Raw genomic sequence first — 25,181 nt, forward strand, 5'->3', positions numbered from 1 at the left:
CCCTTCCTCCCCCTAGTAAAGCAGCCGGACGTCCTTCCAGCTGCAGGGGGGAGGAGGAGCTGCCAGGGACAGCCTGCTTAGCTGTCCCCGGCGTGAGGGGAGAAGGAGGCGCACGGGAGGTGACGGAGCCCCCCCGCACACCACAGTACAGGTATCGCGGGGGGCCTCCATCACCGCGATGCCAGCCGCATATGTTAGTACATATGCGTTGGCATCGCGGCGGCCGGGCGGCGTTGTATGTTAATACATCCCACCCTATGGGAGATGTGAGAGGGGGAGGGAAATCTTGTAATAGATCCATCCTGGTATCGCTGTAGCGAGAGAATGGTCCGTTTATCCTGTTTGGGCCTGATTCACGTTGGCTCCCTAAGCTGCCCACTGGCACTGCGGGCGGCTGCCAAATGTACAGTACTGCCTCATTTGTACGCACCATTCGCATGTGTCGCCGACCATCAAATGATTGTGCCACCCATTCCCAAATACTAGTCAGTCTAGACTGACTTTTATTTGCAAGTGCCTGGATTCAGACGGGGTGGCCGGCTGTTGTCCTGTCATTTCAGCTGCCCACCCCATGCAGGCTCCAGCATTTTTTTGTGGGAACGCCCAGGAAACGATGGTCGTCCCCATGCTCCAGTCCCCTACACGCCGCTTGTCCACACCGCTGTGTGCGAACATCTCAGCGAGTGGTATACTCGCCGAAGGCGTTTGCACAGAGGGTCTGCTAATGCGTATTTTCAGTGATACGCCTGCGCAGACCCGCAACATCGGAGCCCATTGCGAATTCAGTTCATTTAAAGCCAATGTGAATCGGGACGATCTTCATGTTAATTCTAGCACCCGCCATCTTTGAAAACCCATGCAGTTCCTCTTCACTGCCTGGGGTGTCGTCTGCTGTAGTGCTTCTAGCACAGTGTGGTCTGTATATCAGCACTGATATGCAAACCAGACCTGTGCTAGAAACACCACAGCAGACAGCGACACCCCAGGCAGGGAACAGGAACTGCATGGGTTTTAAAGATGGCGGGTGCTAGAATGAGCACTACATCTCCTCTGCTGCTGCCTGTGCTTCATCCTGCAGCCACATCATTATAGAAAGGTGGCTGACTGGTAGATTTAAGGGTGTAGGAGGAAGCCCAGGTGTCTGCTTAAATCATGGCGATGACAGACAGGTAAGGGGGGTGATGCAGGGTCACTTTGCCCCCACAGTCCCTGGAATGAAGCTAAATGAGACATACATCTCACATTTGCTCATGAGAGAGTCGACTCTCTAATTTCCATGAATTAGGTTGGGAGACAGATGCATTGGGACTTAGCTACGTCTGAACTTGCATTTAATGCATCTATTGTGCACATGCACTGATGTACAGTATATCAGAAGCCTAATTATGTGTACTGGGATCACTGATTGCTATGGACACCGAAGCTGAATAATAACAATAGATTGTTACAGCTTTCCAATAAGAAATAATAACTTTGTCCGGCTTAATGACTGTCTGTGAGATGACGTGTTTGTTGCATCTGAGAGTGTAACTATCTGTATGTTTCTGCACAGTGTTCTGATTGGTCTTCTCCCCTCTCTGTCTACAGAAATAAGAATGTCTAAACCGGGGCATCTCGGCAAATTGCACGCAGATGGTGGTGTCGCAGGTAATAGCCATTGTGAGTGTGTGTGTGTGTGTGTGTGTGTTTCCTGCAGGTGAGGCTGTCCGACTAGAAATCGCTGAGGATATGATTCCCACACACAACAATTATATTCATTTTAATGACACATTCAGCACAACCTAAATTGGGACGGAAATAGATACGGTATCCTGATTGTTAACTTTAATCTATTGGGGCATCTTACCTGTCAGGAAATGATCGTACTTTTATGGTCATGCTTCTGCTTGATCTATTGGGTTAGCTTGCATACCTGTAGTATTGGGTTGTTCCTGTGACACATTCGTGACCATTGCAGGATCTCATTAAATAGGATTGTACTGGGAAAAGAGATAGTGGGGCTGTTGACATAATGTGAATTTTGTCTCAATCCACGTGGCATAAAGTGACTTTTGGGTCGTTCTGTGTGCCTTAAAGTCAATTTTGACACCTTCAGTGTGAATTTTGGCTTATTCCATGTGGCATAAAGTGAATTTTGACTCCTTCCCTGTGTCATAATATGTAAGGGGAAAGTATCAGTGGGTCTACTATTATGTTGCATAATGTGTATAAGGGGTATATGGTGTGGTACACTACACTCAAGGACACATCCCCTTGTGAGTGGCCACACCCCCTTTTCCGGAGCGCAGCCCTTGAATATTTGAAGTGTTAATTGGCCCCCAGCTGAAATAATTGGCCACCCCTGCTATAATGTTTTGACCTTTGCTCTGTGGGGTTACGCTACGGTTACTTGCTGTGCATTGTACTTATCCTTTGTAACTGTTGTATGTTTCTACATTTTTACCCCTTGTATCCTGACACTTAGCAGAGCCTTATAAGTACAAGGTAACGTTAATCTTTTCTGTATCTCCTTACAGACAGTGAAAGGAATGGTGCAGATGCTTTACATGAGGTAAAATATTCTATTCCCTTATTTCTCTATGGTACCTTTCTACGTTATGTTTGTGTGACCCAATCTCTCTGTATTTCAGGTGCAGCAAAGCAAGGGATCTCCCTTCTCTCTATCTCCAAAGGTACGTCAGGTGACCATGGTTGGGGGGTAGAAGATTTGGGCACAGGTTGGGAGACTCTGCAATGTGGTACAAACCTTTCCCACCATGTCAGCTGATACACTCACAGCCAACTTATATCGGCCAAGCAACTAAACATTGGGTGAACAGAATGGGGGGGTGTTGTCTTAAAGAGTTGTTTGTGACTCACTGTGCCCGTCAGGGATGTGATGGGGGATTCCCCAGACCCGTCACACTTATTTCACTCTCTTCTTGAGTACTCTCTTACTTCCCCATAAGCCCCATCTTGACTGTAGTCTCGTCTTTCTCAAGTGAGTCAGTCAACTTCCCAAGCCTGCTGATCAAAGAGAGCAGATCTATTGGAGAGCCGTGAAACGTCTTATTCTTCCTGGTATATTCCAAATAGGATGCCCATTTATGGGTTTTGCCTTAAATATAATTGTCACTTAAAATTTAGCAGCTATGGGGATTTCGCCAACCTGGCTGCTGTTAGAATTCGCAATCGTGATCAATTATCGAAATACCGCGTATGTATGATTGCACAAGGCCAAACTCCGACACAAAAAAAAAATGAGCGATGACTCTGTTCGCAAAACCTTTGAAACTTGACTGTCAGGAAGCCGATGCTCGGGGGTGGTAACTGCCCGTTTTCTGGGAGTGTCCAGAAAGCTGCAGGCGCGTCCAATCGTTTTTCAGGGAGGGCCGGCCTCGATTAGCCTGTCTGTCACAGAGTTGTGGAAGGGTCAGAGTTAAATTTGCACAGGCTTGGAAACCTAATGTGGGCTAGTGCATCTAAACGTGGATATAACCCAACGTCCAGATGACCCAATCTGTGATAAAGGTTCCATCTCTTTATTACCACTCACTTCTCTATATTCTGTTGCACTTAAACACTGGGAACAAAACTGTAGATAATAAAGAGGTAAGAGGCCACTGCTCGCACGCTCAATATCTACAGAGAAATACATTAGACACACAATTACAAGTACTACTTTATTTAGCTGCTAGATCCTTCGCTAACCCCGTCCCCATTAAGCTTGACAAGGCCGCGTCACTCGCTTTGTGTGACATTTATACATTGTTGTATGTAACCCTGACCTCACCCCTCCCCGAATAATGCACACGGGTACATCGCACTGGATGTATGGGCCTAGCCTTTTGAAGAGGGAAAAACATCACACGTGAGACGAATGTGTCAAGCTCTGTTCCTGTGAGCGATTCCTGCGCCAGGCCTTGTGTATTGTGTCCTTGAGCTCAGGAAATCTTGGCGATTACATTTTGCTGTACACATCTGGCTTTGCGCTAATTGGGTCAAAGTAAATTATATTTTGGCATTGAAAAGCGTGAAAGTTGAAATTTTCTAATTTCTTCATATAAAGGATAAATAAAAAATATACTAATCTAAAATCTGATTGTATAGATTAAAGGTCCATACACACTGGGCGACTATGCCCATGATCGCTATCATCGCCGGGGGGGAAAGCCGCTCAGTGCATACACACTGAGCGGCTTTCCCCCTGCCCGGCGCCGACGGAGGGGGAGGACGGTGTTGCATAGCGCAACGCTATGCAAAGCCGTCCTCAAAGCCGCTCATCTGCTGGTATTTCCAGCAGAGGAACGGCTTTCCTGGAGGTGATGCGGGAGCGTGCAGCAGCGCTCATCGCCAGGCCGTACACACTGGGCGGCTTTGAGCTGAAAGCCGCTCAAACCTATTGTTTTGACCGGCTTTCAGCTCAAAGTCGTCCAGTGTGTGAGGGCCTTAAGGCAGTGGCTCTCAAACTCAGTCCTCAGGACCCCACAACATTGAAGTTTTCCAGGTCCCCCGACAGGTGCACGCAAAGATCCATAGATGGAGCTAATTATTTCATTTGATTCTGTGTGGGGTCCTGAGGACTGACTTTGAAAACCAGTGGATTAAGGAATTAAAGAAAAGCTTTGTATACACTATTCATTAAAGATGTAGGGCGGGATGTACTTAGGGGAAAATGCGGTAAAACCCCGCCACCTCGTTACCGCATGGAAGGGTATCGCCACCTTTGGGTGGCGATACCCTATAGAAGCCAATGGGCTTCTTTTCGCCGCCCGACTCCTCCGCCGCAAACCCGCCGACCCCCTCTCCCCCTCCCTCTGGCTTACCTGGTCCAGGTCCCCCTTCAGGTAAGCCCTTCCTCCTCCTAGTAACGCAGCCGGACGTCCTTCCGGCTGCAGGGGGGGGGGGGGGGGAGGCGCCGGGGACAGCTAAGCAGGCTGTCCCAGGTGCCTCCTCCTCCCCCCCTGCATCGCGATGCCAGCCGCATATGTTAGTACATATGCGCTGGCATCGCGGTGGACAGCCGTCGAAGGGCGGCGATGTATATTATGGGCGGTAACGCAGAACAATTTGCGCTAAAAATGCATAACGATAATGTTAATGATATTATTTAGTGATGTCAACATGAAGTCGATGACGATATTGTTGGATTTGACTGCATGTTCGTACAAAAGGGGGGGTTGTTAACGACTCACAGGAGCGTGCATTGTTAACGATACAGTGTAAGCACCCTAATAATTGCTTCATCTTCCCGTCCCCTGCTGCTACTGTCTTTATTTACCATGTACTTGTCCTAAACGGCCCTGTAAATAAACCCGAAAATGAAGAGTCTCAAAACCTAAAAATATATCTAAAAAAAAGCCCATCTCGGCATGATGGGGGTAATGCTACATGTCTTTCATTTCTGTATTGTATGAATATACTTTATTTCTATGTTGCAGATTACAGACGAAGAATGTGGGGAGCGATCCCCATCCCTTCCTGGCACTCCAGTTCCCCCAATGCCTTCTGCTCCACCCACCCCACAAGCTCCGCCCACCCCGCAGCAAACACCTACCTCCCTCCCACAAACACAGCTTCTCCTTGCTGGCAGCCAGCTGGCTGGGGTAAGTAGCTGTCCGGTCTCATCCATCTAGTCAGTATACAGTACATATCTCTGTTCTGGTCATTTACTGCAGGTAAAACACTCAAGTCTCGTACAGGTTCCTGGTGAAGAGCGTGCGTTTGTGGAACAAGATGGCCGCATTTGCAGATGATCACCAGTTTGCACCAGCTGACAGGGCAGATTTAGGGCATCATTGGACATATATGGAGTTGGGGCACCTATTCCCTTTTGCAAGCTGCGATCAGTCTAACGTGAGAAGGAGTTAAAACTTCCATGCTGTACCAAAAAAAACCTTGGGCCTCTGTTGCACACCGGTGGTCATATACATCAATGCTTTGAGAGTGATAAAGTGGAAAGAGATAAAGGTTGACTTGCGAGTCCCCCAGACGCCGCCTGCACAGCCGCCCACCCCCCCTCGCACCCGCGATCCCCTGCACGGCTGTGAATAGATTATTTGCAACATCCATTCGCAGCCTTGGGTGCGGGTTTGAAATCATTCGATGGTCAGTGACCATCGAATAATTTCTCCAGTGCTCGCAGATCTGAGACACCGCTGGGTGTTCCCATGGGTCGTGCCCCCTGCCCACACCGCTAGGTGCGAGCGGGGAGGCGAACATGTAGTACACGTGTCGCTCGCACCAAGCATCTACACATGCGCAGAACTACGCAAAAAAACGGTCCCCCGTGTGAACCAATTAAATTAGAATAGCCTCCAAAGTCCCAGCCAATTGGCTCCTGCCATGTTACAGGCTGTGTTTGGAAAATGACAGACAGGAGCTGATTGGTTGGTTGGTGCTCCATGTCCATGATTCATCTCATCCCAGATGAGGAACACATTTGTAGGTGCAATCCCAACCATGTGATAACATACCCTCAGAAGTGCCACAACCTGGATGTCCCTGGTGTATGCTGGGAGTAACAGCCAGGGTACACCGGTGCAAAGCCCCAGCATTAACCTCTGCACATCCAGTGCACTGAAGGATCTGCGTCTCCCGTTTTTGGTAATATCTAATGATACTTCCCGAACTGCAGAATACTGGGCTGGTCGTAGACTTCAGTGCTGGGAGTGTAGGTTTGAGATAGGAGCCTGAGGTTCTTTGTTGAAGAAAGCTGTGCGATAACATCTGTGGAGCTGCACGTGTCCATGCCAGGTCACCAGCCAACCAGAGTAACGTGCGGAGCCTCGGCTTACATCTCCTTGGGGTTGACTATAAAAGGTCCAACAACCACTCGAAACCTATAAGAGGCACAACATAGTATTGCTGCCGTGGCAGTGTTATGCCCATTATGCTGTTGTCTCTTCTCTCAGTTCTGTGTGATTTACTAAGATCGTATATAACCTAAAGAGCCCAAACTAAATGCTATTTGGGAGATATTGGAGGCCCATTCTTCTCTCCATCGTGCTCAGCAGAAGTTTTGCCATTCAAGATCCTGGATCCATTTTATAGATACAGATCTCCATCTGGTACATTGTTATTTATGGTCTGGAGTGATTTCTGCCCACTCGGCCGTTTTGTTTTACAAAGGTTTTGCCAGGGATGAACTAATCAGAACAGCCCCTAGCAGCGTCCTCTTGTTCCACAAGTGCCATTCAAACTGATGAGAGCCGCTCTGACTGGCTGAGCGCCGCGGCGGGGAATTTGGTCCAGACACGGGTACCGCACATCGCCATTCTAGTTTTAGGGCACGTTTACTATCCCTGCATATAAATGATGGCAAACCATAGTAGCCAATTCCTGTACGCTTTTATCTAGTGCAATGAACTTGTCCAGCCAATGCAAGCATCTGATTGGGTGCTGTGGTTTGGGTTTCATTATTGTCTGTATTATTAATAAATGCTCCGTGTTCTGTATGTATTTGCTGCTTTGCTTCTTTCACAATTGTTCCTCTTTTTACTGCTTTTTGCTTTTCCTTGTTACTGTTTTCTCTCCCTTTTCTCTTATTTACGCCTTTACCCATTACCCATGGTTTGACCCCCTTCTGATTTTCCCCTTTCTTCTCTGTCTTCTCCTGGCTGCAGCTCACTGCTCTCCTCCCCGCACAGCAGCAGTTGCTTCTCCAGCAAGCTCAGCTTCTCGCAGCTGCTGTACAGCAATCCAATGCCGCTGCCGCCGCCGCCAACGCCTCCCAGTCGGGGTCCGACCCCCAGACTGCCCCCACCAACCAACAGCAACCCCACCAACTTGCTTTGTCCCAACCCATCCACCTTACTGCACAGGTGAGCACTAGCTCTGCACACCGTGTTGTGCGTATGTGTATATGTACCGTTTTATTATATTGGTGAGGACTGACTTCAGTATATAAATTGAATACTGTAAAGCAGGCACGGACAAACTATGGCCTTCCAGTTGTTGCGAAACTACAAGCCCCATCATGCCTTGCCACAGTTTTGCTATTAGGGAATGCTAAAACTATGGCAAGGCATGCTGGGATGTGTAGTTTCCCCAACAGCTGGAGGGCCACAGTTTGGGCATGTCTGCAGTAAAGGGTACTGCACCTGATAACATCACTAGGCCACTTCTCATGCACTAAGCGTTGAATAGGATGATGGTGGGAAAATGTCTTTCCAGTAAGTGGACTGTAGAGGGCAGCCCTGTGTCCTGCTAGCACAGCTGTATTGTATTGCACTGTACACATGATATGCTGTTACTATATATTATTAACAAAGTACTGATCTATCATAATGCAGACACTACATTCAGTACGTGTAGAACATTGCGGAACGTGATGTCATACACGCCATTTATGTCAAATGAAATGTTGTTCGATTTAGTGAGAAGGGAAATGAAGAAAAAAACCCACACGCATGAATATGGAACAATAGGGGAGGGGGCATAAGGAGGGTATAGTACTTACATGCCAATATACTAACCATATGATCTAATAAGTACAGACCACGGTGTGCTATTGTTTTCTTTTAGCAGCCATATCAGACTGGGTGGGACGCCCTGATTGGCTCATTTTATAAGGTATTTGGCAGGAAACCTGCAGTTCTACAGAAGACCCCCCTTCCCTTTCCCTCCCCCCCCCCCTTTGCCACCGCTTTTATCCCCCGTATCTCAGAAGTCCCAGAGTCGCTGACACACACATTGTATTTGACAGTACTGTTTTTTAGTTCGCTCCCTTTAAAACCACATGGCTGTGTTAAGATGCTGTATTAATCGTTGGTTACACAGCAGACAGAACACATCTGTACAGGATAGTCTCTACTTCTCTGCCAATCTTTATATTCAGACTGACCATCATCTTAGCCTAAACCCCATGGCAACTTAATTCTATGCATGCTGATTGGTGGACAGTTGGATCTATCCACCAATCGGTGTTCTGATCCACTCACTGTATGGCTGGAGCCACACCAATCAATTATGATTTATTTTGATTGCCACGAATAGGTGGACACGGGCCCCAGTGTTTTGCTTTGCCCAGGGCCTACAATGCTGCTAAGATGACCCTACCCACTACGTCAGCAGGCACCTGTATACAGTTATTGTAATTACCTGAGCGCACACTACCCCTGAGGAGATTTTCTCTCGGTGCACTTTTGTAGAAGCTGCAGATCCACCATCGAGCGCCCTACAGCAAAATAGGACCGTTCAAACCCAGATATGATCACGCCCTACTTCCATTTGAATCAATGTTTTTTAAAAGGCTTTTCTTAAGTAAATTTTGATGCCTTGCTCTAATTACACTGATATATATACATACATATAGCACTGATGTATTTGATAGAACCTGATTCAAACTTTCAGCTAGCTAGCATTGTCCCGCTCTATTGAAGCGGCCATTTTGCAGAATAGCACTAAACCGAATTAATACATTAGAACTTACAGTAGCCACATCAGTGTGGCATGAGGCACTTTGTCACTAATTCCTGTTGAGTTAGACCAGATATTGGTTCAGCCCATGAAATGGCTGCCTAGTGTGTTCAGTCTCATGCTTCAGTCTACAAAATGGCTTCCGCCTCTGTGTGGAGGTGACAGGAATTTCATGTGTAAAATTCTCCAGTTCATCTTGAATCTGCCCAATTCAAAGATACTCATGTCGTTTGCCCTCTACCAACCTATGGACTATTATTTTACAGTATTTCTCATGTCTTTCTCTCTATATCTTTCATTCTAGGACATCCAGCAGCTGCTGCAACTCCAACAACTTGTTCTTGTTCCGGGGCACCCTCTTCAGTCCCATACACAGTTCCTCCTACCCCAGGCAGGTCAAGGCCAACAAGGTGAGAGACTAACGGCATTTCTGTCTGCAAGAGCCAGAATGCACATTGTAATGGCGCAGCGAAATGGAGAAGCCTTGCAATCTCTACACCAGCTATACTTGTCAAAGACCCCAAGATTGGCCCACTTTTTGATAACAGAAAAGGTGCAATCTGTCAGAGAATGGCGCACAATACTTATATCGCATACGTGTTCAAACCTAGGGGTAGAATTAACTATGCTTGATATTCTAGGTACCACTTGTTGCTAATCTTAAATGGTGCTTCAAAGAATCAGCTACTAACAGTCATGTGTTTGAAAAATGACAGGAGCTGATTGGTTGGAGCACCATTTATTTTTAAATATTTGAATCCACCTCGCACACAAAGTTGCAAGTATCACATACCACGATCAATGGAAACAAAGGCTGAGATTTAATAGGATGAGATTTTAAGAAAGTCAGAGATTTGTTAAGAAATCTTCAGGTTTTTTTAAAGCGGCAATCATTTACACTGCAAAACTAGGTGTAAATGATTGCCACTTTAAAAAAATAAAAAATGAATTTCTTACCAAATCTCTCACTTTCTGAATCTCTCATCCTATTAAATCTCACCCATTGGGTTTTTCGTATTTAATATCCAATGGAGTGCAGTAGCTGTGATTTATTTAGTGTTTTTTATTGGAGCGGGGGGGGGGGGGGGGATCACATATGACTATACACGTTGCATATGTATAGTTTTAAGAAGGCTTAAATTCTCATTCACCAAGTATCTACAGGTCAGGAAGCTAATATGTGGGTTTGATTTTGTTTTCCACATTTCAGGAAAAAATTGCAGCACGCAAGACTGAATATAAGGAATATCACCTATTTCTTCTGTTTCTTTTCAGGCCTTCTATCTGCACCAAATCTCTTCCAGCTACCTCAACAAAGCCAGGGGAATCTCATTCCGGGTCAGCCGAGGCCTGGCCTTCCTACTCAGGTAAAGGAGACCAAGACATCTATACAGCTGAGGAATATAGGGCATATATACAGTAATAGTGTTTTACTAATATGAATGTACGGATCTGTCATCCTCTCCTTTTTGCACTATTTGGCACAAAATACTTGGCATGACTTAGATGCTAAGGGTAGTCATTCCTGGTTTTCGTACTTTGCATTTTTGCTGCATCCAAAACCACTTGCAGTGTCATAGTCCCTTTTACAGTTAGTGCTTTTTGCTGCAAAGGACTTGGTGAAAATGGTCTGATTAGGCACCGTGATATGTGGTGCAGACCACTTGTGCCGGTTCCCAGGAGAATGATGTACTGTAGGGTGACTGGATGGATGACCAGCAGTGAGGTGCACCGAGTCCTACTGGTGAGATCACTATAGGATGCGGGATATCTGGGAGGATGATGTGGAGTGGCTGACCAGCAGTGAGGAGCACAGAATCCGACTGGTGAGATCACTATACGAAGTGGGGAGATCCAGGAGAATGATCTAGTGTGACGAAATGGATGACCAGCAGTGAGGTGCACAAAATTCTGCTAGTGAGATCACTATAGGAAGCAGAGGTCTTGGAGAATGATGGAGTGTGATGGGATGGCTGACCAGCAGTGAGGAGCACAGAATCCTAATGATGTAGTGTGACGGGATGGATAACTAGCAGTGAGGAGCACAGAATCCGACTGGTGAGATCACTATAGGAAGCGGGAGATCTGGGAGAATGATGTAGTTTGACAAGGTGGCTCACCAGCAGTGAGGTGTACAGAATCCTGCTAGTGAGATCACTATAGGAAGCAGGGAGATCTTGGAGAATGATGGAGTGTCACGGGATGGCTGACCAGCAGTGAGGAGCACAGAATCCTACTGGTGAGATCACTCTAGGAAGCGGGGAGATCCAGGAAAATGATGGATTGTGATGGGATATCTGACCAGCAGTGAGAGCTCAGAATCCTACTGGTGAGATCACAATAGGAATCGGGGAGATCCGGGAGAATGATCTAGTGTGACTGGATGGCTGACCAGTAGTGAGGAGCACAGAATTCTACTGGTGAAATCACTATAGGAAGCGGGGAGATCTGGGAGAATGATGTAGTGACGGGGTGGCTGACCAGCAGTGAGTTGCACAGAATCCTGCTAGTGAGATCACTATAGGAAGCGGGGATATTCAGCAGAATGTTGTTGTGTGACATGATGGATGACCAGCAGTGAGGAGCACAGAATCCTACTGGTGATATCACTATAGGAAGCAGGGATATCTTGGTCAATCTATCTACAATTCTAAAGATTTTCTTTTGCTTACTTTACAGTATGCCTGTATTAATGAACTATGCTTACTACACTGGCTGGACTTGTCTAATATTAATAGATGTATTACTGAATATTGGTGTGTTCCCTCTTCAATGTTTTGGGTTCTTATGATGTATATTATCTCATTGTCATTATGGATCCAACCTTGTATAAAGAACAAGTACCTAACCTATCATTGGAGCAACATCTCTCATTCTGGATTGTCTTCTCTTCCAGGCCGTGTCACGCCAAGGCCCCCAGGATCCCCAAATATTGTCCCATACAGAGCCAGCATCTCACCCCGAGGAACCCAGTGACTTGGAGGAGCTGGAGCAGTTTGCCAGAACTTTCAAACAGCGTAGAATTAAACTGGGATTCACTCAGGTGGGGAAAGTGTTTATGTATTCGTGTGCTCTGCTTGCTGTATGTTGTGTTGATGGGAGCAGGACTGGTGGCAGGGTGGTTGGGACTTGTTGGATGTAGGAATGTGACACTGTCCTGTACAAAGAGCTTTAGATGGGACAAGGGGAAATCTTTTGTTAATGGAACAGTCGTCTCCTATCCATGCCACCAGTTCTCCTCCTTATCCTCCTCCAGAAATGTTCTCCTACCGTTTGCTCACCCGCACAGTGGGTGCAGGTTTACTGACACATTGCCCCAACCTCCACCCAACTCCCAATACCACCCACCACTGGATGCTCCTATTGGTACCAGCAAGTGGTTACTTTTCTTGGTTTTAGTATAATGTTTAGGTTTATTGCTAGATACAGTGGTGTACTATACATTATGCTTTGTTTTTATTGTCAATTTCATGTACAGTGCTGCGTGCTACAGTGCTGCGTACACTGGCCTGGATTCAGAGTTGTATGCATTTCCCATACTTGCGGAGTTGAGCCGTCATTGGCTGACTGCTCCTGCATCACTGTTGCACTGTGCATGTGCCAAGGTACCCTAGGGATGCCGCTCGCAGTTAGAGTTTATTTCGTTAAGTGATTTACAGTCGTGGACAGTTGAGGAAAGGTAACGGGAAGTGGTGGAAAAAGAAAAGGCGTTGGTACATTTTTGGGGTGTGTTTCTACTTAAAACTGTGATCCTGTACACAGAATCTGTATCACTGGTGCGTCCTTTCCAGTGGTCATTCTGGGTGGCTTTGATGTTGATTACACTTGGGAACAGTTAATCCATTGCCAGTGATTTATATAAATTGTGTGCTCCTGATCATGAATATTCCATGGTTATTTTTCTATTGGCTCTAGTTTTTTAAATATGCATATGTTAATGAGGAGATATGTATGTTGTGACACAAACGTGACTACCAGCTACGTTATCACAAGTAAAACAATCTCTCGTCTTGTTGAAAGAAGGTAGTTGTTTAAAAAAAAAAAAAAGCAACATTAAGTCGATTCTTTTAAGTAACGTGGCCTAGACTAGTAATGTACTCAGAATGGAGAAAATAATTAAATGTTATACTTGTATCCCCAGTGTTATGTGACCACCAGTGCTATCTGTACACAGTTGCTTTCAAATCTCCCATGGGGAGCCACAATGTCAGCAGCATTAGCATATTCTCACACATTAGCTGCATACCAGATCATAGCTGCGAATGCATTAGTGTAGATCACTGAATCAGACCCTCTGTGTAGCCATCTATTACACAATAATAGACCAACCATGCGCACAGGAAGGTGGTGTATTGTATTGTATTGTGGGGAGGTACTGTTCTGTTGCATAATGATAAACAATTTTAATGATCTGCAGGGGGATGTTGGCCTGGCCATGGGAAAGCTGTATGGAAACGACTTCTCTCAGACAACCATTTCCCGATTTGAGGCACTTAACCTGAGTTTCAAAAATATGTGCAAGCTAAAACCATTACTACAGAAGTGGCTGAGTGATGCAGGTAAGATGACGCTTATTGATAAAATGCACGCTTGAAGGAAAGGTTCCATGCAGTGTGCTGTCCATGTATTATTACTGTCTCCTCTTCTATGTGCTGTCCGGTCCCCACTTCATGCTTCTCATTAATGCAGACTTCCTTCTCTACACAGAAACAATGTCTGTGGACAGCACTCTGCCCAGTCCCAACACCCTGAGCAGCCCAGGGGGAGGATATGAAGGGCTCCCCGGCCGCAGACGCAAGAAACGCACCAGCATCGAGACTAACGTGCGCTACGCACTGGAGAAGAGTTTTATTGCGGTGAGAGAAGGGCGGGACGTAGCTGCAACTTGGTCCAGGTTTTTGGATCAGGCATTTGCGTAATGGAGTATGGAGCTTGGAGTATGTTGTTGGCTGATGATAGAATGATCGATGTAGACTGCTTTCAACTATGCGGATTCAAAGGATAACCTCGATTTAAGAACATTGGACACCTACTTTGCAAGAGTCTTTCAAACCTAAAGACACCGTTTTTTCAATGAGTTTTAAAACTTGTTGCGTATGGTAAATGTGCTCCAGTCGTGTTTGAAAAATGACAGTTGAGAGTTGATTGATTGGAACACCATTTATCATAAGCACCAGGCTCTAAATAGCTAAGACGCCTTAACAAATGGTCCCTGTGAGGTTTATTTAGGAGAACCTTGACTTGGTTCGTTGGCATGGTGTGGCTCGTGCCCTTGTGACTTGTTTACAGTTCTCCAACTAATACTGTAAAAACTGTACTGGGGACTAACCTAATGATTGGGCGGCCGCTGATTGGCTGAGAGACCTCTCTCAGCCAATCAGAGGCCACCCATTCATTTGAATAGGAGTTTTGAAGTCTCCTGCTTGCCCGCTGCTACCGCAGCCTGTTCTTTGTTAGCAGCTCCCTGGGAGTCCTTAAAGATGATAAATTGTATGTAAAAAATAGCACATAAAGTGCAAAGTCGTAAGTGAGCCCTCCCAGCGAGCTGCCGGGGGACTTCAAGGGAAATGAGGTCCAACTTAAAGTCGGAGATGGCGAGCTGTGATGAAGGGGGGGAATGCCGAGCTGTGATGCAGGGCGGGGATTCCGAGCTGTGTACAATGCTGTTGGCTCACCAGGGTTAGAGAAGGAGAATCTGCGCCCTGCCTATTCCTCTGTGCTGCACAACCAGCATGTAGCATCACCTGACCCCATAGTCACTAATCAGGGCGGAGAAATGCATCAGTGGGGAGGTGCACTGCCTGTCCATCCACCTCCTACAGGGGAAAATAAGACCTAGCGAAATCCTTATTGCTCCCAGCTTAAATTGCTGTCAATGTTAATTAAAATGAGACCTACCCCAAAACTAAGCCCTATGGTGTCTTTTTTGGACCGAAAAAAGAAAAGAAAAGAAGGCCGTGTCTCATTATCGGGGAAACACGATATTATTTATGAGGTTGCTGATTTTTTATTTTTTTTTGTATGGACTAGCACCCGATGTTATCACCCAAATCCTCTATCATCTTTATTTTTGTCTACAAGTGGGAAGACCCTGCCGGAGATAGCAGCAGACAACAGGGCGCACTGATTGCATCCATTATATTGCCCAGTAACGAGATTCATGGGCTCTGTATTTACCCTGCAAGCAAAATCAATAAATGTCTCCCCCCCCCCCCCCACCTTGATTTGCAGCAGGTTTTGTCCTGGTGCAAAGTTATTGGCTTTCTTTCCCTTTTACTCGAATTAGCCCCATAGCGAGCAGGCCGGGTTGAAATCTGTCTGTTTGGCGCCTCATGCGATTGTGCGAGGCTTGTTCGCGCAGGCTGACTCCATGTACCCGAGAGCCTAATAATGAGCCATGCAGAGAGGAGAGAGGTCATCTCTGTATCATAGTCCAGTACAAAAGGCTGCGGTCATGTCTACAGCATGATGGTCGACACCATTAGGTCGACATTGGTTCTAGGTTGAAAGGTCATTAGATCGACCGGTATTTCATGCCCTACCATCCACTAGAGAATAAAATAGTGCCCAAAGCATTGTGAGCGATGCGAGGGGCCGCGGTGCACTTTAAGCTGTGTCCATGTTGACTGTGTTGACATGGTCAAAAACCTGTAAAAACACATGTCGACCATTTGACTGTCAACCTAGACACTGACACTAATGACCTAGAACCATGACGACTATTTACCATGTCCACCTAATGACTATTGACCATCATGCTGTAGACCAAATGATCCCAACCCAGTGCAAATTCCTCTAAGAAAGAAATCCTGTCCATACAATCTTGTTATACCAACGCCGGCATCCCAACTGCCTTCAGTAGACTGGCACCGGAATAAAGACAGCGGGCATCCAGATTGGTCTATGCTCGGTGGGTTAGGGTCAGGCCGGAGAAGGGGGTTGGGTGTAGTCACTAGTGGGGGACGTAGGGTTAGGCTGTCGGGTGGGGAAGGCTAGAGTTAGGCTGCGGGGGTTAGGCCCTAGCAGAAGCAGTTAGGGTTAGGTTGCAGTGTGTGTTTGGGGCGGGGGGGGGGGTTAAGATTAGGCTGATACAAGGGTGGGTTAGGAAGGGACAGAGGGAGTATACTTACCTGACCCTGTTGGAATTCCCTCCTTCGGGATACCGGCGTCCGTGTTCAGCCCGCTGGGCATCCGTGTGTATACCATTGTACCAATCCCCCATCTCTCTCCATTTGCCTCATAAAGTTGCTTCCCATGATGCTGTGTCTCCTCATACCGTCTCCTCTTTCCTCCCTTCCCGTCCTGCAGAACCAGAAACCTACCTCTGAGGAGATCCTTGTGATTGCGGAGCAGCTGAACATGGAGAAGGAAGTGATCCGCGTGTGGTTCTGTAACCGCCGGCAGAAGGAAAAACGCATCAACCCCTGCAGCAGTATGCCGCTAATGCCCAACCAAGGCAAGGGGCAGCTGTACGGGACACACATGGTAATAACCCATTCACTCGCCTCCAATACTTGAGGGGGCTGTACGGGGGCTTGCATGGTGCGTTCAGCTGCAGGCGCCTGCGTAAGGTCCATGTGTCCTTGTTACCGCTTTGCGGCTGTTTTGCATAGCACAGGTAGACTTGATCACGCCTCCTGGCAACTTCACCAATCCCACCTGATGATTGGCTGATCCGTTTATACACTGGATCTGGTTCTATTGCAGTAATAAGTCTACTGGCTTAACAGTGCACTTATCATCCACTTGATCATTATCAGACTGACGTTGATTGACTGTGGGTCAGCCTTGCATATTATCCAGCCGGCGTAAGTCTGCACAGAGCGCCCATGCACCGTACAGTGGCCTCCGGTTTTCCTCCTGTCTATCCTCTTTTTGTTTTTGGTTCCTCATCCACCCTTCACTGTCTCATATCTCCTCCTTTCCTTGGTCTGCTCCAGGTGTCTCCCCCGGTGTCTGCCCCCACGCTCACTTCCCTGGCTTCCAGTAATCTCAGCACAACAGGTAACCAGCCACCCGATCTCCTCTCACTGGTCATCCTTCCTTGCATATTACCGCCTCTACGCAATACACGTTGCCCTACGCATGCCACACTCACATACAATCGCTTACTGCTGTCAGTTATTATGCGGCACATGAGCTCCCACTGTACCGGTCTGTACTGGGGGTCTCCTGCCTCTAGACTGTTTTTATCTTCGCTTTTCATTTATTTTCAAAAACATCTACATTGCGTTTACTATTAAAGAAACCTAACCGTTGTATCCATATAAATCCTCTAGGGATTGGTATAAATATGAAGAGGCACTTCTATAGATTTCACATAGATGTCTGGTGACCCGTTCTTGGCTTGTAAGTCCAGACCCGTGGACTTTTCTATCCTATAAATAACCCAAATGTTGCATCTGTGCTTCACTCTCTTCCTCTATTTTTTTATAGTGACTACCTTACCTTCCGCATTGGGGTCTCTCGTCCATCCTCGTCCACCCTCCAACACAGCACCCCCCTCTGCCACACCCCCTCCAAGCAACAGCACAAGCACCAGTCCCCAGAGCAGCACCCATTCTGGGCTTAGCCTGACCGGACTTAGTCCAAATGCAGGGTAAGTGGTGGACGAACCCCAACCTTCTGCGTGACGCTGTATGGAGCTGGGGAACAGGGTGTCATGAGTAGCATGCCCTAATCTACAGTTTCACCATTAAAGACCAGAAAACTTCAGGAATGAGTTAAATTAAGGTCTAGTTTAATTTGTCATTCCTTTTGTATTGAAATGTCCCTATAGGGACTAAAGTGGACAGGTGGGTACAGACACCAAAAATGTACACTTTGCTTTTAACACTATAGGATAGTGGTTCTCAAACGCAGTCCTCGGGACCCCACACAGTTCACGTTTTCCAGGTCACCCGACAGGTGCGCTCATTACTGACTGACACATTTTAAAAGATCCACAGGTGGAGTTAATTATATCACTTGATTCTGTGAGGAGACCTGCAAAACATGCACCGTGTGGGGTCCTGCGGACCGACTTTGAGAACCTGTGGCATAGACCCGGTAGTTTGCTGACACATACTTGACCTGAAAATGCTTCTGTTCTTTATTAGAGAAATAGCAACCATAGGAAACCACTGTCCCTGCTCATTAGTTGTGTAACACCTGAGCGTTTGGCCTGGTACATAGCAGCTTTGTCACTCAGCCTGCCCGCACCCACGCAGTCCTCGCATGCATTATGCCACGGAACGCTTCCCATTACTCTAGTAAGCAGGGAAAGCTTCTAGCTAACGGATACTTACCCTAAATATAAAAAGGAATCTTTTGAAGTTGGGAGAATGTTTTGAAAGCTACAGTTCAAGTTAAGGACAAAGATTATTATTTTTTTCTTCTTTAAAACCTCCTTTACTGTTGCTCGCTCTTAACCTTCCATATAGTTTTCTAAAATGTTTTTTTAGTTTGTGAAATTTTGCCCCCATACTATTCAATTGCAACCGTTTTTGAGCACTTTTTCGCCCATACTTTTCACTACTTTTTTTTTTTTTTTCGTCCAGTCGAAAAATCTGCACAGGCATTAAATAGGGCAAATCCAATTCGCCTTAAAACAGATCAAAATTGCAGATTGTTCTCCTGGTGAGAGAAATCTAGCAATAATTAAATCCTCCCCCCATTTTGTGAAAATGTTTGGAACCTTCTACTGTTTAACCCTTTGAGTGCCAATGTTGCTTTAAGAGATGTGCAAAATATCTGCCAAAATTGCCAGGGCCATCGTCACTACTAGAGTATGAACCACTTTAGATATTGCCGGCAAATGATCTGAAGTCAATTATTTACATTTTAATTAAATATTGCACCGTACAGTGGCCTCCGGTTTTCCTCCTGTCTATCCTCGATATTTTGCACATCTATCAAAGCAACGTTGGCACTTCTTCAAAGGGTTAAGGTTTAAAAAAAAAAAAGAACTTTTATCCAAGATCATACAGCTACATAAAACGCACAGTTTATCGGAAATCCAGCGGCTGTACGGATCTCCACAGATAAATGACAAAAGGACAAGGGAGACAAGAAAGCGGCTTTTAATTAAGAGGATAAAGGAATTTGGACACCAGAAGTGCGAAGGAAATATGACCGCTAATACAGGATCTCCTAACGGCGCCTTAGCTTTATCCTTGTGTAACACATCTGGGGTGTATGTCATTGCCTCAGAGTTTGCCTTTGGTTGTGGAATGCCAGCCAAAATTAAGCGGTGGTTTGAAATCTAGAACATTAAGTGTTCACATTTTGTCAGCAAAGCTTTAGTTGGCAGGAGTGTGGATCATTGTTTTGATAATAGGAATGCTCAGTAAGTGACCCGTGCAGTGTGCGGCAAGGTAGCATTAAGGCTTGTCCAAGACCAAACTTCTTAACCGGGAACAAGTAATGATGACTTGACAAGGTCTTCCCCTGAAGGTCAAACCAGTTGCCTATACATGTGGAGTTCCATTGATTGTTATGAAATATCTCGTCGACAGTGTTCGACCAATCATAAGAGTTTACCATTGTAGAGACCATTTCCGGCCAATCGTAATTGTGACTAAAACAGATTGGTCTCCTGAGACACAAGCCAGGGTTACACTTGCAGTAGTGTCTAATGCTGAGTAAAATTCACCTGTTAGAAGTTTGTGCAAACATCAAAATATCGCAAGTTGTGAAAAATATGATCTGGTGGCATTTAATGATTTTTATATTCTAAATGTGTTTTATTTTTTCATTTTAATTTTGTTCACCTGTTTCTTCCACTTTTTTTAAAATTTGTATTGACTCCAACCTAAGACCCCAGTAATAAATATATTTTGAGAATGTCCCCGTCCCCCCCCCCCCCCCCTTCCCCAACTCAAACCTTATCCATGTTTTTGGTCTTGCAGGGGCACAGTGCTCGGGGTCAGCCCGGGGCTCAACTCAGCCTTAATGGCTGGGAACCCACTGGCCACCATACAAGGTTTGTAGGACAGGACAAGTCCCATAAACGTTCTCCATGACTGTCCATGGCATGCTTCATCACATTACTGTTTGTATTGATGGACTATGATGTTTCCGTCCATCACATTCCACCTCCCATACCATATCACCATTTGTGGACATCAGCAGGCGGTTCTTCTGTAGGATTTGGGACCCGTTTTAGCGCTAGAAATAGTATGATGGGAGACAAGGTTTCTCCATCTGTGTTATAGTCAATAATCTAAATGTGGATTGTAGGCAAATTCAAGGAAGAATGAACCTGAGGGCATAAATCCCAACATAGTCTACTGTGATAATAGTAAATACCGTGTCTGTTATAGCAGGGAGAGCAATAACTTTACATTGCTGCCGCTCTATAGTAGCCTGGCTAGCATTGTAAGAGATGTAGTTTAGTAGCAACTGGAATATTGAAAATTCCTATTGTATTAACCATAGCCAGAACCGGTAACCTAAGTTCTCCTCCTAATACTACTTTCCCTCTAGAACAGGGCTGGCCAAACCTGTCCTCAAGATCTACCAACAGTTCATGTTTTTCAGGCAACCTGTGAAGTTATAGTTGGAATGAATGCCGCATGCTTGAAAATGTGACAGTCATACCCCTTTTACATTGATGCAAACACCTGGGTTTTCCTTTGTGGACCCGGTCAGCGGCGGTATAAAAGGGGTTGTCCTGTGTCCCTTTACACAGGACTTCTACCCAGGTCCTGACCAGGGTAGAACACAGGCAGGACCTGTTTAGTGGGCAGTGTAAACTGGTATGCCGGGTCATCTGTTCACAGCAATAGGGGAAGCCCAACCTCCAGACTGCAGCATCCTGGGGTCAACATGGAGGTTGGGCGTGGCGTGCATATAGCCTCCGCTGCTGTCAGCTGTACTGTGCAGATAGCAGCGGAGGCAGGGCAAAGGTGAATGGATGCCTGTGTGCGGCATCCATTTGCATCGCGGATGGGGACTGGGGGGGGACGAGTGCACGGAGGCTGGGGGCAGCCCAGCAGCTTACCTTGGTGCTGGGCTTGCCCCCAGCGTGGCAGTCCGGGTCCCAGCACTCGGAGATGATGTCCTCTCCAAGCGCCGCCCCCGTTTATGCTGTGGGTCAGCACCGCATTGTAACCGGATCAAAATCTGTGTTCCAAATACTGGGTCAGATCCAGGATATTGGTGTAAAAGGGGTATTAGTAATGACTTCAGATGTGCACCAGCTAGGTGATGTTGAAAATGTGGACTGTTGGTAGATCTCGAGGACCAGTTTGGTCACCCCTGCTCTAGAAGTAAAATCCAAAGCTATTGCTGGGATTTTGCATTGTCGGGCTGAGACCTGCCAATTTTTTTGGCTTGCTGTACCCGGCATATTCCAGGCATGTAGTCTGAAAAGGGTATGTCATTGTACTCACTCATTTCCTCAAGTATGTCTGCATCATCTTTCTAATCCTGTTTCCCTCAAGACTTTGTTCAATGCTAAATTCTGTTGTCTCTTTCTAGCTCTGACCGCTGGTGGCTCTCTACCACTCTCCGGTCTTGATGGCAGCGGTAACCTCATCCTTGCCAGTGGTTGCAGCATTTCCAACACCCCCAGTCTGGTGAGCCCTCCGCTCTTCCTGAATCCTGGAGGTCTCCCTCTCATCGGTTCTGGCCTGGGACGCATCACATCTGCTGGCGGCACCCCAAGTCTCTCTCCAGCCTCCACCACGTCTTCTGGAGAGGCTGCTATTCCCACCCTCCAGCACAGCCCAGGAGGCTCTCGGCACAGTGAGGAGAGTGAGTGAGAGAAATACAATCCCCCCCCCCCCCCCCCCTTCAAAATCCACCAGCAACTGATATGAATCTCCATCTACTTGGAGATTCCTGGAAACATATAGGGGGTAGGGGCATGACTGCATTTTAGAAGGCGTTGCCTCTCTCCCCCTCTACCCTCCAAGTGAAGTAGTGAAACGCGTGGAGGGGGGATTGGAACCAAATTGAAAAGGAAAAGCAAGTTCTAAACCAAATAAGAAACCAAAAATCCAAACCTCGGAAATACTTCAGAGAAACCAAAAAATATGCTGTACCCTTCTGGGGGTGTACAGATCTCCCCTAACCAAAGGAATTCCTAAAGACTGAACCCCCTGCTCTCTTTTGTTAGTCATGTTGAGCTATGTGCCATTTTTTTTTGTTTTTTTTTGTTAAGGATGAGTAAGAGATACAAACGGGGGGTGGTCAGGGAAAATTCTCCTATTCCAGAAAATTCGTATTATGGATTTTAGGAGAATGGGGAGGAGGCTGTAGCGGGAGGTAGTCCGCTTATGGGGTTGGGTGCGTGATAGCAATATAGAAGTTCGGCTGAAGAACAGCCTTCTTCAGTATAGCGACCACTCCCCACTTCTACACCAAATACCAAAACAGCTTTATCCAAAGCCTAACATATCTCTAGAACCTCAGAGTAACTCTGTGTATATGTGTGTGTAGTCCATAATGAAGGATACACACATAGATATATTCATAGCCTTTTTTTACATTTATCCAGCACTGAATCCCCCCTCGTAATTTTTTTATTTTATTTATTTAGAAAGTCTACCTTGCTTATTTTCCTTCCTGTTAACACATTCTACTTAGATTTAGCATACACTATTCTGTTTACAGGAAAAAAATCTATATAATTTGTTCCAGTGCCATGTGTGGTTAGAAAACTGCTAATCTTTCTTTGCTGAGCGAACGGAAAAGTCTGCACTTATTTTTTCCCTTCCCCTGATTTATTCTATTTTTTTTTTTCGTTTATGAAAGAGAATGACTTTTTTTAAATATACTTTCCAGTATTGTCATTTTATTTCCCCCCCCCCCATGCCAAATGTAGAATTTTAAAAAAATTGTTTATGTTGCTATTTATATATTTTAGCCCTATTGTGCACAACAGCTTTTTAGCATTTGTATATTTTTTTTTTTATAACTAATTTGCTTCGTTGATGCTACGCTATTGCCATTATTTCTATTTATTTATTTATAACGCTGCCAAGCTTTAAACGTTTTTTGCCTATTTCTCACGGGATGCATTTCCAAGACCACATTTCCGCGGATGGACAAAAAAAAAAAAAACACAAAACCAAATAACAAAAAAAAAAAACAAGCAAACCAAAAATGAAACCAAAATAAACACAAGTGAAATACCAAAAACAGACAAAAAAAACTTTAATCTTTGCCGACACTGTGCCAAAGTACAGACTCTGAGTGTTGGCAGAGTGAAGATATATACCAAGAAATAGTGTTACCAAAAATCTCATGTTCCCCCTCCAAAGCCCTTCAACCCATGGACTATAGTAAAAAGGTGTTAAAAGGGTGCGGGCTGCAGGGGTGCGTCTTTCTCTGTCTTATATACCTCATCTGAAGAAGCTGATATTCAAAAAAAAAAAAGAAACTCAAGGAGGGAATGTTGTTGAAACCAAAAACTTCAGAATTCTGGTGAGGTGCAAGGAGCTCTGATACTCCCTCTTGCATCTCCGTCCACGAAAAGCTTTAACGGCCTCTTTGAAAACCTCTCATTTTATTTTTCCATTTTGTTTTTATTTTTGGGTTTTACAAAGAAAGTACTTTTTTATTATTATTATTATGATTTGATTTGCTCTGTGCCAAAGTGTTTTAAAAAAAAAAAAAGTTATTGACTTTTAAACTTCAGAGAAAACGCCATGTAAATGAGGGGGAACAAACCGTATACCAAAAATTTCCACGTCAGGTGGAGGACATATCTGAGAGATGAATGAAAAAGAAAAAAAGAGAGAGAAAACAAACAAGACCAAAAATGAAACGCTCTCTTCTTTTTCTTTTTTTCTTAATACATTTTTTTTTTCTAGCTGTATGTTCTTTTTTGGAAATGTGAACTTTGAACTTTCTTAAAGGGACATGGGCCTCATCCTAGCTTTTAGCTTTAGACGTGATGGATTTAAAAATAATAAACTTTTTGGGGGGGTAAAAGAAAAAAAAGAATTGTAATCGGGTTAAAAGGAAAGATGATACTGTGAAAAGGGGGTTGCTTTACCAAATTCTGTCTAAAGTTGCTTAGCCTGTTATCTGCCGGCGAGGCTTGCAGTGAAATGCGTTGCAGGCCTTCTTGCAGGGAAGGGGTTAATTACATTCTGCTTTAATTAAAGTGGCAGGACTTTCAACTGTAGTAGAAACAGGGGCACTAGGAGTGGAACAGCGAAAGAAACCAGAAGATTGGGCTAAGAACTGCATGCAGGCTTGAGTTATGGTCCTCGCCCATCTTACGGTAATGATGGGATAGAATGGAGCGATGAGTTACAGTTTACTGTATAACCCATAGCCTCTTATTTGGCCACACAGTACAGTACATACTCCTGCCTGGGTGGGTGCCCGATGAATGTTGGGGATGTTGATGCAGTACGGATTTTACCTGGATAATGTCAGATGCATTGAATTATAAAGGGTTTTTTTTTTTTTTTCTTATCTTCCCCGTAAATCTGCATTGAAAAAGTTGGGCGGAGATTGGGACATTGTGATGTTATAAACTGACTCTCTCATTGCTGTTTATGTGGTTCTCTGGGAGTAGACTGCTAAAGAGTTAGATTATCGTGTTCTAATCCTGACACCGCTACTTGCGGGTTGACTGCCATAAAAATGATTGTGAAAATGTCCGTTGTTAATTAGAATGACCGGTACTTATATGTTAGTTGGGCGCCCACTAAGCTATTTGCTTAGTTTTCCACGTCCCCTCGCGGGACTCGCTGTGCTCCCCACACTATATAAAATCAACTCCATGCCGACATGGATAGTGGGGGTATGAGCGTACCAACTATAGTGGGCGCCCAACTAAC

The 25,181-nt window shown here is 45.6% G+C and overlaps 1 protein-coding gene across 5 annotated transcripts in view; it reads left to right on the forward strand.

Moving 5' to 3' along the window:
• The window catches only part of POU2F2 (POU class 2 homeobox 2), an 88,219-nt gene extending 64,740 nt beyond the window's left edge, over positions 1 to 23,479 (forward strand). For 2 of the 5 annotated variants that reach the window (XM_083162211.1, XM_083162213.1), the window contains exons 2-17: positions 1,588 to 1,647; positions 2,517 to 2,551; positions 2,631 to 2,672; positions 5,421 to 5,585; positions 7,605 to 7,802; positions 8,506 to 8,553; positions 9,704 to 9,809; positions 10,675 to 10,766; positions 12,296 to 12,442; positions 13,817 to 13,958; positions 14,107 to 14,255; positions 16,708 to 16,884; positions 17,340 to 17,403; positions 17,836 to 17,998; positions 20,289 to 20,362; positions 21,862 to 23,479. In XM_083162211.1, the coding sequence (XP_083018337.1) occupies positions 1,588 to 1,647; positions 2,517 to 2,551; positions 2,631 to 2,672; positions 5,421 to 5,585; positions 7,605 to 7,802; positions 8,506 to 8,553; positions 9,704 to 9,809; positions 10,675 to 10,766; positions 12,296 to 12,442; positions 13,817 to 13,958; positions 14,107 to 14,255; positions 16,708 to 16,884; positions 17,340 to 17,403; positions 17,836 to 17,998; positions 20,289 to 20,362; positions 21,862 to 22,145 (1,946 nt within the window). In that variant the 3' untranslated portion in view covers positions 22,146 to 23,479. The remainder of the gene's footprint in view (positions 1 to 1,587; positions 1,648 to 2,516; positions 2,552 to 2,630; positions 2,673 to 5,420; positions 5,586 to 7,604; positions 7,803 to 8,505; positions 8,554 to 9,703; positions 9,810 to 10,674; positions 10,767 to 12,295; positions 12,443 to 13,816; positions 13,959 to 14,106; positions 14,256 to 16,707; positions 16,885 to 17,339; positions 17,404 to 17,835; positions 17,999 to 20,288; positions 20,363 to 21,861) is intronic. The other 3 variants (XM_083162214.1, XM_083162212.1, XM_083162215.1) reach the window with 3 other exon arrangements.
• Positions 23,480 to 25,181: the final 1,702 nt, after the last annotated feature.

This window comes from Crinia signifera, chromosome 19 (genome assembly GCF_055691185.1).
Source record: "Crinia signifera chromosome 19, ASM5569118v1, whole genome shotgun sequence".
NCBI classification, from domain to species: Eukaryota; Metazoa; Chordata; class Amphibia; order Anura; family Myobatrachidae; genus Crinia; species Crinia signifera.